Source organism: Trichomycterus rosablanca, chromosome 1 (assembly GCF_030014385.1).
Source record: "Trichomycterus rosablanca isolate fTriRos1 chromosome 1, fTriRos1.hap1, whole genome shotgun sequence".
In the NCBI taxonomy this organism is placed as follows: Eukaryota; Metazoa; Chordata; class Actinopteri; order Siluriformes; family Trichomycteridae; genus Trichomycterus; species Trichomycterus rosablanca.
The window spans coordinates 63,425,189-63,440,869 of NC_085988.1; the positions used below are offsets into that span (position 1 = coordinate 63,425,189).

General features: G+C 39.6%; 1 protein-coding gene across 2 annotated transcripts; it reads left to right on the forward strand.

Moving 5' to 3' along the window:
• The first annotated feature begins 1,216 nt into the window (after window positions 1–1,216).
• hsp90b1 (heat shock protein 90, beta (grp94), member 1) lies at window positions 1,217–14,065 on the forward strand. Of its 2 annotated transcripts, none has more exons than XM_062994729.1 (18): window positions 1,217–1,323; window positions 3,068–3,170; window positions 3,993–4,134; window positions 4,687–4,803; window positions 5,052–5,383; window positions 6,289–6,400; window positions 6,490–6,618; window positions 7,315–7,431; window positions 7,520–7,657; window positions 7,773–7,850; window positions 8,549–8,614; window positions 8,714–8,983; window positions 9,738–9,983; window positions 10,114–10,250; window positions 12,128–12,206; window positions 12,326–12,481; window positions 13,563–13,652; window positions 13,760–14,065. In XM_062994729.1, the coding sequence occupies exons 1-18, from the start codon at window positions 1,275–1,277 to the stop codon at window positions 13,784–13,786; spliced, it is 2,388 nt and encodes a 795-aa protein (XP_062850799.1). In that variant the 5' UTR covers window positions 1,217–1,274; the 3' UTR covers window positions 13,787–14,065. The 2 variants fall into 2 exon arrangements, with proteins under 2 accessions (XP_062850799.1, XP_062850800.1); XM_062994730.1 differs by lacking the exon at window positions 1,217–1,323 and adding an exon at window positions 1,761–1,779.
• Window positions 14,066–15,681: the final 1,616 nt, after the last annotated feature.

The following is a 15,681-nucleotide window of genomic DNA, read 5'->3' on the forward strand; positions in this document are numbered from 1 at the left end:
AAGTCAGATCAGAGATCCTCATAACTGGTACAACTGTGTCCCCTGCTGGCTGACTGATGGCACCTGCACAGGGCTGAGGAATAATGCTGATGAGGGTGTGGCCCTCCGTACACAGTGCTCGTTGGTGTATGAACTCGACTCGTGCAGGTGAAAAATGCAGTCTGTACTGACTGTACGTGCCGGAAGGGGCGTATGTCAGTTGAGAGTTGTCCTCAGTCAGCGGTGAAGGGTCGAATCAGTATAGAGGACGCTCAGGGTAATTGGACACGACTAGATTAGGGGAGAAAATTGGGGAAAAAAAGTGTATGCAGAATAAAGCCCAAATTTGAAATAATTTCAAAAACTGACTGTAAGCCAAAAACACAGAGGCTACAAAAATGAAAATTAGTCCACCTTAGAAAATGTAGCTCAGTGGATTAAAGTGGATAACTGTTTATCGTCTTTTTCTGCTCTGTGCCCACTGTTCCCAGGTGGAACAAGACCCTCGCAAGACTAAGTGGTTAATAACCTGAAGAAGAAATGAATGAATGAATAAATAAACAGCCCCTAGGAGTGAGTAGACGAGTAAGTCAGTGAAGAGGTAATTGTGAGATGTCTTGTGATGAATTTGCACCCTGTCTGGAGTGGTTTGCTGCGACCCTGACCATGTCAAAGCTGTTACCAAGGAAAAATAATTAGCAAAAGCTTAATGGCAAACTAATTCTTAATGTAAATGCAAGGCCATCACGGATTTGACTGAACCAAGCCTGTCGAATGTAAACACGCAAAGCCACCCTCCACAGCTGATTAGTTGCCAGGTGTAAGGGGGAAATAGAACTGTTCGTAGATCAGCGGAGAGACAAAATCTTCGGGGAACGCGTAGTTGATTTAGGTTGTGTCCCAAATCGCATTTTTCTGCTCTAGATAGTATGCAGAATTACTACTGGAATAATGGTGTCATTATTATTTTCCCATACTATGTAGTGCGCATTATGCGTTTTAGGAAGTAGCCCCAGGACCGAGAGCCAATCGAGGGGAGCCACGATTTGGTCGTGCGAACTCGGACATGTAAAGCCGCGATTGGTCGAAGTTGTTTGTGGTTCGCTTTCGGATTGGTGGAGTGGTGTGCGTGTGGAGCTGTAATTGGTCGGATTCGTTTGCTCAACGCCTGCGAACCCAGAATGTGATAAAGCCGAGTTCTGCGTGGTTGCGGTTCATTTTGGGAGTTTGTAGAGGATAGGGCTGTTTGTGGCTCGTTTTCTCATTTGGCAGCGAAAACTGCTCGTTTTCCCACAATGAAGAGGTTATGGCTCTTGGGGCTGCTTTGTGCCCTTCTTGTATTCTGTGAGTATAATGTTAATTTAAGTATAAGCGACCTATTGTCTCACTATAAACCGTTGAACTTGAACTTCACCAAGCGTATTGTAGCATTAACCTTAGTTTATTAATGCAAGTGTACATGCTACAGTGTTAAAATTTAAACACGCAGGGGTCTGTGTTTGTGAGTCCTTAATTATTAGAAATTCATTAAAAGAAATTATATAGAAATTAATGTTGTGTGTATGAAGTGAAATGCTAACGGGTTGCAGAATGAGTTTAGCTGCATGTGCTTCTAGAAGTTTCCTCCCAGTGCCTCACATCACTGTTTAAGCAGCTGTTCAATGTAAGACTATAGAGTGAGCATTCTTGCATCCAGCTAACGTTAGCTGTTCGACAAGCTCGTGCATTTAGCATGGAGCTAACGTTAGGTTTTGTTTGAAGGAGACCCAAGTGAGGGGGAAGAGGAAGCTACTTGAATGCGTTAATGTCTCAGTTTATCAATTACATATTTAAACAACACCTTTAGGGCGTTCAAGTAGTGGAAAATGGATTTTATATGTCTTAACCTTCAAATAACTAGTAACGTTAATCCATCTATCAAAGATTCTGCGTTATGGTATTGGGCCGTTTCATTTAACTGGCATTTGGCCTGAAATTCTGATGTTTGTCAGAGATTTTCATTCAGAGTTAAACAGTCATTTTTAAAAACGGAATATTAATGAATAAGCAATGTACGTCTCGAATCTTTGACATCTGATTGTTCATGGTGACTGGGTGGCATGATTGTACACCCCTGCTCCAAGTCTATTTTAAATGCACCTTATTTAACACTTCATCTATAGTGAGCAAACTTCTGCTCAGTGTAATACACATTTCCTATTAATTAGTTTAATTTAACGTGGGGAAATGAAAATCCATTTTGATGGATGAATATACGTGATTGATGGAAGACAGAACAGTTTACCATGCTATAGGAGCAGTGTATAGGTTCATTCGATCGTTAATCATTCATGATGGCAGATTTCTGGGAGAACTACGAAGAAAACCAAATATTTTTTGGAATGACTTGGAGTGAAAATGTTAGTTGTATTAAAAGTGTACGTCTTGGATGAATTTTCAAACATCAGTTCATCATGTTAAGAAGTTATGGCTCCACATTATATAATTTACAGCATCGTATTACTAAAACTTTCCTGAGTGTTCTTTATGTTAATGTGTGTCTTTTGCTTTAAACAAACATACACATTGACATGAAACATTTACTTCCTTTTTTCTAGTGATTACTAGACTTCAAGCAGTTAGGAGTTTTCATTCATTAACTGGGTGGCACTGTCGCCTCACAGCAAGAAGGTCCTGGGTTCGATCCCCAGGTGGGGCAGTCCGGGTCCGGGCAGTCCTTCTGTGTGGAGTTTGCATGTTGTCCCCGTATCCGCGTGGGTTTCCTCCGGGTGCTCCGGTTTCCTCACACAGTCCAAAGACATGCAAGTGAGGTGAATTGGAGATACTAAATTGTCCATGATTGTGTTCGATATAACCTTGTGAACTGATGAATCTTGTGTAATGAGAAACTACCGTTCCTGTCATGAATGTAACCAAAGTGTAAAACATGACGTTAAAATCCTAATAAACAAACATGTCCCAGTGTGCATTTTATATTTAGAATTGTGTAGTCAGTCTTGTTGAATTTCAGCGCACAGTACTGGCCTGGGTGAAATCTCTCATTGATCAACACACTGCTGTAACTGTGTTCTCTCTTGTTTTGTTGCAGCATCGGTAAAGGCTGATGATGAGGTTGATGTTGATGGCACAGTTGAGGAAGACTTGGGCAAGAGCAGAGATGGATCCCGTACAGACGATGAAGTTGTTCAGAGGTTGGTGTTTTGGATAAGTAGTTGTGATCATGAATATAACACTTAAGTAGGGGTAGGCTTGTTTATTCCAAAAAACACTTATCAGGTCCTTGTATATGTTTATTTGATCTGTTATTTAAGTATTAGGACACATACCTGAAACCATAAAAGAAACTCTTACACAAGACAACACAAGATAAAAATGAAAAAATGCCCCAATATGTAAAGACAATTAACAATAAAAAATACAGTTACATAATACCTATTTTGCCATAAAATTACATGTGTTAAATATAGTGTTAAAACCTGAATAACTAAATACATTTAAATATTAAAAATTTTATTTCAAACAACCTAAAGTGCTTATTTACATGCAGGAATAGTTTTAGCTGACAATTATGCTCAAGGCAAGGCAAGTTTATTTGTATAGCACCTTTCATACACAGTGGCAATTCAAAGTGCTTTACATAAGCAAAAAAAAATCTTAATCACAATGTCTTTATTTGCTACTTGGGCACACAAGGTTTAATTAATTTATTCTTGAGTAAGTGTTTTATTCTGTACAGGGGTGCATGAACTTAATGAATGGGCAAGATGTGTTATCTGAGTAAAGTGCATGCATATTGCATACTTACAAAATAGCATATTAAAATGTACCTTTGGTAGATTGGAATAAAATTGCTTTCTTTGTATTCCAAGCATTTTATATTTGTACAGAAAGTATAAAACGTTACCGGAATCAACATTTGTAGCAGTTGCCCACAAAGAATGTTAAACCTTCTTTTTAAATCATACATATGAATGTACTATTTTTTTCATCAAGTTAATTCTGTGTATTTTTAGGGAGGAAGAAGCCATTCAACTCGATGGACTAAATGCGTCACAGTTTAAAGAACTTCGGGAAAAATCAGAAAAGCATGTCTTCCAGGCAGAAGTAAACAGAATGATGAAGTTGATCATCAACTCTTTGTATAAGAACAAAGAGGTAAGGCAGTGTGCAGATGGTTATTCAGTAGCTGTAATTTGCATTTTTTGTTGAGCATGCAAATTGACTAGAATTGTAGTACTTGTGCAACAACTATGCTTCCTGCATGACTACATAGCAGTGTCCTGAGCAGCATTAACTATGTACTGACTGTCTAAGATCAGAACTAAACCATCTATTAGTAGGTTTAGGTTTCATCCCAAGCTGCTTATTTTCTTATTAAATAGTATGACAAATACCTGTCTGACATTTAGACTCAGATTGTTTTCGAGTGCAAAATATGTTTATATTTTTTAATATGAAGCCTTTGCTTCAAAACTCTAAAAACACTGTAATTGTTCTCAGTAGCTGGTGCTTAAGCCGCATACTATGACCTATGCTTAGAAGTATCGTTAAAGAGGTGTAACACAGGATTTATGACAAGTTCAATTAAAATGCTTTTGTACAGTGTATATATTCACCTATTTAAAAGTAAGTATAATTTTGGCAGCATGTCTGTACTGCTTTAGTTTGGGTGTAATTAATTGTTCTGATTGTGTCTTTTCTTCATAGATCTTCTTGAGGGAACTGATCTCAAATGCCTCAGATGCCCTGGATAAGATCCGGTTGTTGTCTCTGACCAATGAAGATGCACTTGCTGGAAATGAAGAATTAATTGTTAAGATTAAGGTATGTTGCGTTGCTCTTGCTCAAGTAAACCTTCAGCACTGAAAGATGTGAATGTGGCATCCAGCATCCCATTTGTATTTTAAAGTGGTCAAGTAAAACGGTAAAAGTAGATTAAAGTGTCCGCCTCTGTATTTAACTTTGCACTTTATTCAAGAACAACCACTAATGTATCAAACCTTAATCTATAGTATATGACACATTTTATTCATTTCACTACACATCATAAACCCAGCATTCCTCCTTTACAGTCCGACAAGGAAAAGAACATGCTTCACATCACAGATACTGGCATTGGCATGACCAAAGAGGAACTCATAAAGAATCTGGGTACCATCGCCAAGTCAGGCACAAGCGAGTTCCTCAGCAAGATGACACAGATGCAGTCCGAGGGCCAGTCCACCTCAGAGCTGATTGGTCAGTTTGGTGTTGGATTCTACTCTGCTTTCCTGGTGGCTGACAAAGTCATTGTCACATCCAAGCACATTAATGGCACCCAGCACATCTGGGAGTCTGACTCAAATGAGTTCTCAGTCATTGAGGACCCACGTGGTGACACACTAGGCAGAGGGACCACCGTCACGTAAGTAGCTTTGCTGTGTAACTGATCCTTCTTTTTACAGCATAATCCAGATGGCTATGCTCTATTATTAGCCCTAGAATATATCCAAACAAGCAACCTCAAAAAATTCCTTATTTTTACAGACTCAAAATCATGCTTAAAAGCCTTGGAACACCTTGACACAGACCACTCCATTATTTCTGAAATACTAAGAAAAGATAAAGAATGACAAGAACAGGAATATAATGTAGTCTACTGCTGGATCCCAAGCCATATTGGAATCCCAGGAAACGAACGAGCAGATCTGATCACCAGAACATCCACTGCAGACACGATCACCACACGACCTATCCCCCCCAGAGACGCCTTTCCAAATATCATCACATTCTTCAAAAACAAATGGCAGAACGAATGGGACAGTAAACCACAAAACAAACTGTACGAAATCGAGCCAAAAGTAGGACAAACCTACACTAGAATGGACAGTCGAGTAAACCAAACCATCCTTTCAAGATGCTGAATCGGACATTCTATATTAACTCACAAACATCTCCTCACTAGGGAAGATGCTCCAACCTGCCATCAATGTAAAGAAAGACTAACAATCAAACACATACTCATAGACTGCAAAACACTACACTCAGAAAGACTGAGGTTTTTTAACGAAAACGAGATACGAAATGTGCTTAAATCTGCAGCACCAGGGAAAATAATGAATTTTTTAACATATTTAAATATAAAACATCTTTTATTATTTGTTTTAAATGACACAAAATGAAGAAACAACTTGAGTACCGCCGTATAAATGACCCCAGTGTGTCGGTACGGCGTTAAAAACTAATCAATCAATCATTTACAGCATAGTCACTGATGGTTGATGTGGCTAAATGATATTAAAATCGCCCTTCCTGATTTTCTTTTTTTAGTTTGGTCATGAAGGAGGAAGCCTCAGACTACCTAGAGCTGGAGACCATTAAGAATCTTGTGAGAAAGTACTCACAGTTCATCAACTTCCCCATCTACGTGTGGAGCAGCAAGGTCAGAAACGGAGGCAGCATAAACAATTTAGAATATAGCGACCCAGCTTAAGTCAGTGTTAATGAGCTCACTGCTCTCTGCTTATGTAGACTGAAACTGTTGAGGAGCCAATTGAGGAGGATGAGGCAGAGAAGGAAGCTGAGCAAAAGGAGACTTCTGAGGATGAGGCTGACGTGGAGGAGGAGGATGAGGAGAAGGACAAACCTAAGACCAAGAAGGTAAAAATAAATTGTCTGCTTTTGTAGTTGCAGTTTAAGTAAACAAAAAAACTAAACTTTATGGTAATCCCTATTTTTACATTTATGGCATTTAGCAGACACCTTTATCCAAAGCAAGTTACAGTTGTAGCCATTTAGTCAAGCAATTAAGTGTGAAGGTGCTTAAACTCAGCCTTTCTAATTAACAAAAAGTTTACTATAATTTAAATACATAAGACAAACTTGTTTTTTGGGTAATTAATAACAGAAAGGTGCAGTCTGGTGTTGTGCTTTAGTTGTGTGGCAAGTTCAGTGTTGCCTTATGTCATTTTGTTTTAGTGAGCACATGCTGTTTAGTCAATTCAGTAGGGTTTAACTGGTATGTGAGCACTAAATGACACAACTGGAGTGCTACTAAGCATGTAAGGAATACATTTCTGATGCAATTAAGCTTTACTATTAGCATAGTTATAAAAACTATGAAGTGAATCCAGAAAGACTCCCTATGTGCCTGGGTCTAATTGCTTTCACATATTTTACAATCCATTTATTATTAAATGCACCCACCTCTGGAAAACGTGCATTATTTAATCTGTCTATCTTCATGCATATAAGCTTATCCTGTCATGACGAGTTGTCAGTATCTTCCCTGCATCATACATTTGTTTATCCAGTCTATTTACAGTTCAGTGGTAAACACTCATTCATTCTCTGTAGGTGGAGAAGACTGTGTGGGACTGGGAGCTGATGAATGACATCAAGCCCATCTGGCAAAGACATGCTAAAGAAGTAGAGGAAGACGAATACAAAGCCTTCTACAAGAGCTTTTCAAGAGTGAGTATCGCCCTTATTAATTTTCCCCTTTTTAAAAAAAAATCAGCTCTCAGTTTTGAGTTTTAAACTTGCATGTCTTGTCGTGCAGGACAGCGATGAGCCACTGAGTCACATCCACTTCACTGCTGAGGGAGAGGTCACCTTTAAGTCGATCCTCTTTGTCCCTGCTTCAGCTCCCAGAGGACTTTTTGATGAGTATGGCTCCAAGAAGAATGACTTCATCAAGGTACCCTCTGACATTTTGACCTCTTGGCATCTCGTTACATGAAGGGTAGGGTTGAGTAGAGAAGTGTTCAATTCCACCATCTTTGTCTTAACAACTTAACCCTCCTGTCTTACAGCTTTTCGTGCGTAGAGTCTTCATCACAGATGACTTCCATGATATGATGCCCAAATACCTGAACTTCATCAAGGGTGTGGTGAGTGCTGCTACATTGTTTTACATAACCAAATAAGAATCAGTGTTGTAGCAAAATGTATCAGATCTTGAAATATATCACTTCTTCCACAGTATGTACAGAGGGCTTTGTTATAAGGTTTATTGTGGTGATGCACCCTGTATTTAATAATATCTGGTTTACACCCCCAAGTAAACCACTTATTTACTTTGAACAATGGTTCTGCATATGCCAGATACCCTTTGTTATACAACCCTCTAATTTTACCTGGGCATAGAACTGGCACTGAGGAGAGACTGACATGTGCACATCCTAATGGCTAGGCTGTTCCACTGCCCCCTTCCTCTTTTCCGGATGGTTTAACCTGTAATTTTACTTTTTGTATATAACAGGTTTAGTTTGCGTGGGCAGCTACAATATTGTTATGCAGATCACTGTAGTCATAATAGCATTTCAACAGTTTATTTAAAATGCCTAACACCAAAACAAAAATCTTAATTAACTACACCACACTCAACCCCATAAGACAGAACTGCTGTAAGTAAGACAGTCTAAAAAAAGTTATTGTGTAAAAGATTCTGGACTTCTAAACAATCTAAGTATAACACTTAATATAGCAATAGCAAAGTGTTTCTTATTTTGGCACATTTGGCTATATTCATGGCATATACTTGTTAAGGTGGCAGTAACTAAACTAAGCTTAATCTCTGTTCTTCTAGGTTGACTCTGACGATCTCCCTCTGAATGTATCCAGAGAGACTCTGCAGCAACACAAGCTGCTGAAGGTGAGAAATGGCCACTCAAATTTGCCTCTCTGCTTTGTATTCTTTAATATTTATTTCTTGATGTAAATATTTATTGTTTATTTATCTATTTTTCCCCAGGTTATTCGCAAGAAGCTGGTGCGCAAGACCCTGGACATGATCAAGAAAATCGCTGAGGAGCAGTACAACGACAAGTTCTGGAAGGAGTTTGGCACCAACATCAAGCTGGGTGTGATCGAGGACCACTCCAACAGAACCAGGCTGGCCAAACTGCTGCGCTTCCAGACCTCTCACAGCGAGTCAGGGCCCGTCAGTTTGGAGCAGTATGTGGAAAGGATGAAGGAGAAGCAGGACAAGATCTACTTTATGGCTGGAACCAGCAGGAAGGAGGTGAGAACTGATGCAGCACAGTCAGCAAAAGATGATTACGTTTGAACCAACAACAGACAATATTCACTTTGTTGCTCAAGGAGCAATATTCTGATTACTCAACTGCTGAGGTACAGGACTACCTCTGCTACCCCTGCAGGCATATCAATTGAAGTTTTAAATGCCCCCCAACAACAGACATATTCACTTTAGAACTTACTTGATTGGGAATTGAGCCATGTTTCAATTCACCCCTATTTAAAGTTTTGGCTTAAAGTGTGTGTTTTTAAAGCCAAAACCCCTTACTGTGTGACAATCTTTACCAACATGTTAGATAAGGTATAAATCAGACACATAATCAAATGGACAATGGTAAATTTTTGCTCTTGACAGCAGAATTCTTACAATTTTGTGTGTGGTGCAGGTTTTCAAAATGGTTAATAGCCAAAAAAGTCCTTCAGCCAGTTTGGATGTAAAGAAATTGGAATTACCTGCAAATTATAATGGAACAGGCTTTAGAATGGAATTAAAAAGGAGCAGGCTCTGATATAGCACACATCATTTAGGACAATTTTTTGAGGACTATAAAATTGAGGACAAGAATATCTTTTATTAGTTTTAGTATTTAGTATTAGGCTTGTGGAAGGTCCTGCTCCACTGGGAAACTATATGCATAACTACATAATAAACAAATGTAGTCCGTTTCCTCCCTAACAGATGTAAATACAAATGAGTGCATTATAGTACACATCAGCAAATTTGTTGATTGCTCTAGGCGGAGTCCTCTCCTTTTGTGGAGAAGCTGCTGAAGAAGGGATATGAAGTGATCTACCTGACGGAACCTGTGGACGAGTACTGCATCCAGGCCCTGCCCGAGTTCGATGGCAAGCGCTTTCAGAACGTCGCCAAGGAGGGAGTCAAATTCGATGAGAGTGAGAAGGCCAAGGAGAAGAGAGAAGCTCTGGAGAAGGAGTTTGAGCCCCTTACAACCTGGATGAAGGACAAAGCACTGAAAGACCAGGTACAGCCAACAGAGCTATAGATTTGCAATTCAGCACGGCTGTAATGGTTCGAGCCATTCGTATAATGGTCCATATTTGTATATGTTAAAAATGCCATGTTCAGCTGTATACATGTATTTTTTTTTATAGATTGAGAAAGCTGTGCTGTCCCAGAGGTTGACCAATTCTCCCTGTGCTTTGGTGGCCAGTCAGTATGGCTGGTCTGGAAATATGGAGAGGATCATGAAGGCTCAGGCCTATCAGACAGGAAAAGACATTTCAACAAAGTATGTACACTGAGGGTTTCTGTTTCTGTTTTCAAATGACTGTTAAGGCATTTAAGGATTATTATAGATGTATAAGATATATAGATATACAGTGGGGTCAAAAACTATTTAGTCAGCCACTGATTGTGCAGGTTCTCCTACTTAGAAAGATGAGAGAGGTCTGTAATTTTCATCATAGGTACACTTCAACTATGAGAGACAAAATGAGAAAAAAAAATCCAGGAAATCACATTGTAGGATTTTTAAAGAATTTAAACAAGCAAGATTTCTGGCTCTCACAGACCTGTAACTTCTTCTTTAAGAAGCTCTTCTGTCCTCCACTCGTCACCTGTATTAATGGCACCTGTTTGACCTCATTATCTGTATAAAAGACACCTGTCCACAGCCTCAAACAGTCAGACTCCAAACTCAACCATGGCCAAGACCAAAGAGCTGTCGAAGGACACCAGGAAGAAAATTGTAGACCTGCACCAGGCTGGGAAGAGTGAATCTACAATAGGCAAGCAGGTTGGTGTGAATAAATCAACTGTGGGAGCAATTGCAAGAAAATGGAAGACATACAAGACCATTAATAATCTCCCTTGGGGTCAAGATCTCATCCCGTGGGGTCAAAATGATCATGAACGGTGAGCAAAAATCCCAGAACTACACGGAGGGACCTGATGAATGACCTGCAGAGAGCTGGGACCAAAGTAACAAAGGCTACCATCAGTAACACACTACGCCGAGAGGGACTCAAATCCTGCAGTGCCAGGCGTGTCCCCCTGCTTAAGCCAGTACATGTCCAGGCCCGTCTGAAGTTTGCCAGAGAGCATATGGATGATCCAGAAGAGGATTGGGAGAATATCATGTGGTCAGATTAAACCAAAATGGAACTTTTTGGTAAAAACTCAACTCGTCGTGTTTGGAGGAAGAAGAAGAACCCAAGAACACCATACCTACTGTGAAGCATGGGGGTGGAAACATCATGCTTTGGGGCTGTTTTTCTGCAAAGGGGACAGGACGACTGATCCGTGTTAAGGGAAGAATGAACGGGGCCATGTATCGTGAGATTTTAAGCCAAAACCTCCTTCCATCAGTGAGAGCATTGAAGATGGAACCTGGCTGGGTCGTCCAGCATGACAATGATCCCAAACACACCGCTCGGGCAACGAAGGAGTGGCTCCGTAAAAAGCATTTCAAGGTCCTGGAGTGGCCTAGCCAGTCTCCAGACCTCAACCCCATAGAAAATTTGTGGAGTCCGTGTTGCCCAGCGACAGCCCCAAAACATCACTGCTCTAGAGGAGATCTGCATGGAGGAATGGGCCAAAATACCAGCTACAGTGTGTGCAAACCTGGTGAAGACTTACAGGAAACGTTTCACCTCTGTCACTGCCAACAAAGGTTATGTTACAAAGTATTGAGTTGAACTTTTGTTATTGACCAAATACTTATTTTCCACCATAATTTACAAATAAATTCTTTAAAAATCCTACAATGTGATTTCCTGTATTATTTTTTCTCATTTTGTCTCTCATAGTTGAAGTGTACCTATGATGAAAATTACAGACCTCTCTCATCTTTCTAAGTAGGAGAACTTGCACAATCAGTGGCTGACTAAATACTTTTTGACCTCACTGTATATACACGATTATAGAAGTGCACTGTGTTAAACAGCAAGCAAACATAAAATATACCATGTTTAATTTTGGATTGAATAATGATAAACATGATGGCTCCTGCCTCAACTCAGCAAAGTGTCCCTGTATAAATGTTAAAATGTTTAATATGCCATAATTGTTTGTGTCTGGATAATCTACTTATTTAATTGCTTATCAGAAATTTAAACTAAATGCATTCAAATTTTCAGATTTAAAATAATGTTTTTTTTGTTTTAGTTACTATGCAAGCCAGAAGAAAACTTTAGAAATCAACCCCAAACATCCTCTTATAAAAGAAATGCTGAACAAAGTCAACGTAAGTATGACTTCCATTCGGCTTCCATTCAAGATTCCACTGATCAGGTAGCCTTAGTTAGGCTAAGAACCACATTATAAGTAACATTTCAGTACTAATTCCTAGTTGTGCATTTACAGACCAGTCCAGATGACCAGACCGCTTCCGACCTGGCTGTGATCTTGTTCGAGACTGCCACTCTGCGCTCTGGCTACCAGCTGACTGACACGAAGGCTTACGGAGACAGAATAGAGCGCATGCTGCGGCTCAGCATGAACGTCGACCTGGATGAACAGGTAAACACTTCTCAACCAAATTATCACTCTAAACTCCTGCACCATGTATACAAAGCTGTTTGATTTGATGTTTCAGCAAGGGTCTGCATTACCCTGCGTACTGTGGGTGGTGTGTGCCTGTCTTGCCACAATTTAAAAACACCTTTTTAGGTGCTCAGGTGGTGCAGCAGTAAAACACATGCTAGCCCATAATCGGGCCTGAGCTCTCGGTTCATGTTTCAGCTCTGCTATTGGCTGGCCGGGCTCCTATATAGACATAATTGGCTGTGTTTGAGGGTGGGTGGGCTGAAGGGATTCCTCATTACTTCTGCATTTGACATTTTCAGCATTTAGTAGATGCCTCAGTATACATTGCAAGCGATTGAGGGTTGAGGGCCTTGCTCAACGAGCAACATTCTGATTACTAGTCCTGTACCTTAACTGCTGAGCTACCTCTGCTACCCCCGCAGGCAGATCAGTGATGCCTGCACAGAGATGATAAAAAATCAGCATGACTCTCCATACGCAATACTAATCCCCATGTGAACCTGCCACGTGCAGTTGAAAAGAAGTGGTTGGCTACTGCAGTGTCGAAGGGGCATGTGTTGGGTATGGATTTCTCGTTCAGGTTAGGGGTCTGAAGCAATGAGGGATGATATATATCTGGGTCTTATATCTGGGTCTGGGTCAATCCTAAATGTATTTACAATTATTAGTTTTTCATGTGTGGAATAAAGTAGACTAAGCATAAATATAATCAAATCTTTGTGGACATTATTTTGGTGGCTCAGTGGGTAGCACATCAAGGTCCTGGGTTTGATCCCCAGGTGGGGCGGTCAGGGTCCTTTTTGTGTGGAGTTTGCATGTTCTCCTCCTGCATGGGTTTCCTCTGGAAGCTCAGTTTTCCTCCCACAGTCCAAAGACATGCCAGTGAGGTGAATTGGAGATGCTAAATTGTCCATGACTGCTTGACATTAAAACTTGTGAACTGATGAATGTTGTGTAACCAGTAACTACCGTTTCTGTCATGAATGTAACCAAAGTGTAAAACATGACGTTAAAATCCTAATAAATAAAATAAATCATATTCCTGTGCATTTAGGTTGAGGAAGAACCAGAGGAGGAGCCAGCAGAGGAAGAGGAGGAGGCTGATGAGGAAGAGCTTCAAGCAGATGAGGATGCTGAAGAAAAGGTAAGTTTTCTACAGAGCAGTTTGTAGACAGGGAAGCTTAAAGGTGATGCTGTAATGTTATTTTTTCATTATTAATATCTGACATGTTTTGTTTGTCTGTGTTTCAGGAAAGCACAGAAAAGGATGAGCTGTAAGAACTTGTGCATGCAGTAGTGGGGGAAGAGAGGTCATGGGATTGGGTTTGGAGATCAGACAGAAGCTGAATCCTGACAGACCCACCTTTTCTCTCCACTGGAGAGAGAGAGTGAAGAGCGTGTGGGACTGGGGTTCAGGGCTGGGTTTTTTTTAAGGAGCTGCTTTTGTGTTTGAATTTTTTTACATTCCTCATGACTGTAAATTTGTTAATATTTAACTGACCTGGTTGTTGAGTGTAGAGTTCCTGTCATGTGAACCATTAAATGTTTCCAGAAATGGATTGTTGTCAGTGTCTTCAATCTGGCTGTGTGACTCAATCTGTTCAGTGCTGTTGGATTAAGTTAAGACCAGGATTGTAATGAACAGATCACATGTGCTATAAGCCTGTCTGACCAGTAGAGTTCCCCTGAACTGTGGTCATTATTTAAGACGTCCTTTCTCGGCAGTCAAAATATTGTCAGATATTTAATTCATTTTAAATATAATTGGCCACTTATGAATTGTTCTTGTTTTGTATCCGTATGGTATTTGTCCAAAATCACAGTGACTTTATAACGTGTAACATTTTTAAGGAAGCAGCTCTGACTTTTATTTAATAATAATAATATTAATAATATTTATAGATAATTTTGAATTCAGTGCTTTAAGGGAGTTATTCATATGTAAGTGTGTGTATTAGACAATCATTATGGATTACATTCTAAATTAACATTACTTTGTTGACATGGTGGCACTGTTACCACACAGCTAGAATGTCTCTGGTTCGATTCCCAGATGGACTTGTCCGGGTCCTCTCTGTTTGTGTTTGCATGTTCTCCCCGTGTCTGTGTGTGGGGAGGAAACCTAAACCAGAGCTCCCAAAGAAAACCCAGTCAAAGACATGCAGTCAGTTTAATTGTAGATACTAAAATTGCCCTAGGTGTGTTTGTTCTGTGATGGACTGGCAAACTGTCCATGGTGTTTCTTACCTTTTGCCCAGTAAATTGTACCCACCGTGTCCCCAAATGGAATATAAAGCGGTGGTAAATGAATGAATGTACTGCACTAGACTGACACCCTAGACTTGGTACGTAGTACTCTAATGGTACCACGTACTATACCTGTATTACAGGGGAAAAGTCATATAGTATCAGAACAAAAAAATTATATGTAAAAAAAAAAAAAAGTGCTAAAAAATAAACGTTAATTTGAATATAATGTTATATTTACAGATTGCCATATACCACCTAATACATGAATTACAGTATAAAAGTCCAACAGTATAAATGCAGAAATAAATTAAATGTGTAAAAAAAAAAAAAAACTGCTGAAATAGGCCCTACAGTAATGAGTCATAAAGTGTAAAAAATAAATAATACAATAGAAGTTGTAGCAGTTGCAAGGTTGTACTACTTACTACAATTACAGTATAAAAAGTCCTGCAGCATGGTTGCAGCAATACATGAAAAGAAATCCCTTACCTAGTGAGTTGTACTTGATACTACAACTGGATAAAATGAAAGCCCTACAGGATAAGCCCAGAAGTAAGTAATCAAATGTAAAAAAAAATCAAGAAATGTAATAAACTATGTAATATGGCTATGTTTTGTATTTAAAGCTAGAACTTTCATTTGTAATTGACAGTGTGTAAAGAGATTATTCATATGTTGGTGTGTATTGGCAAATCATACTGCAGTAAAGTTAGTTTAATAGTGGACATCTGTGTGGAGTTTGCATGTTCTCCCCGTGTCTGCGTGGGTTTCCTCCGGAAGCTCCGGTTTACCCCCAAAGTCAGGTTAATTGGAGATACAAAATTGTCCATGACCGTGTTTGACACTGAACATGTGAAGTGATGAATCTTGTGTAACGAGTAACTACCATTTCTGTCATGAATGTAAAAACATGTCATTAAAAT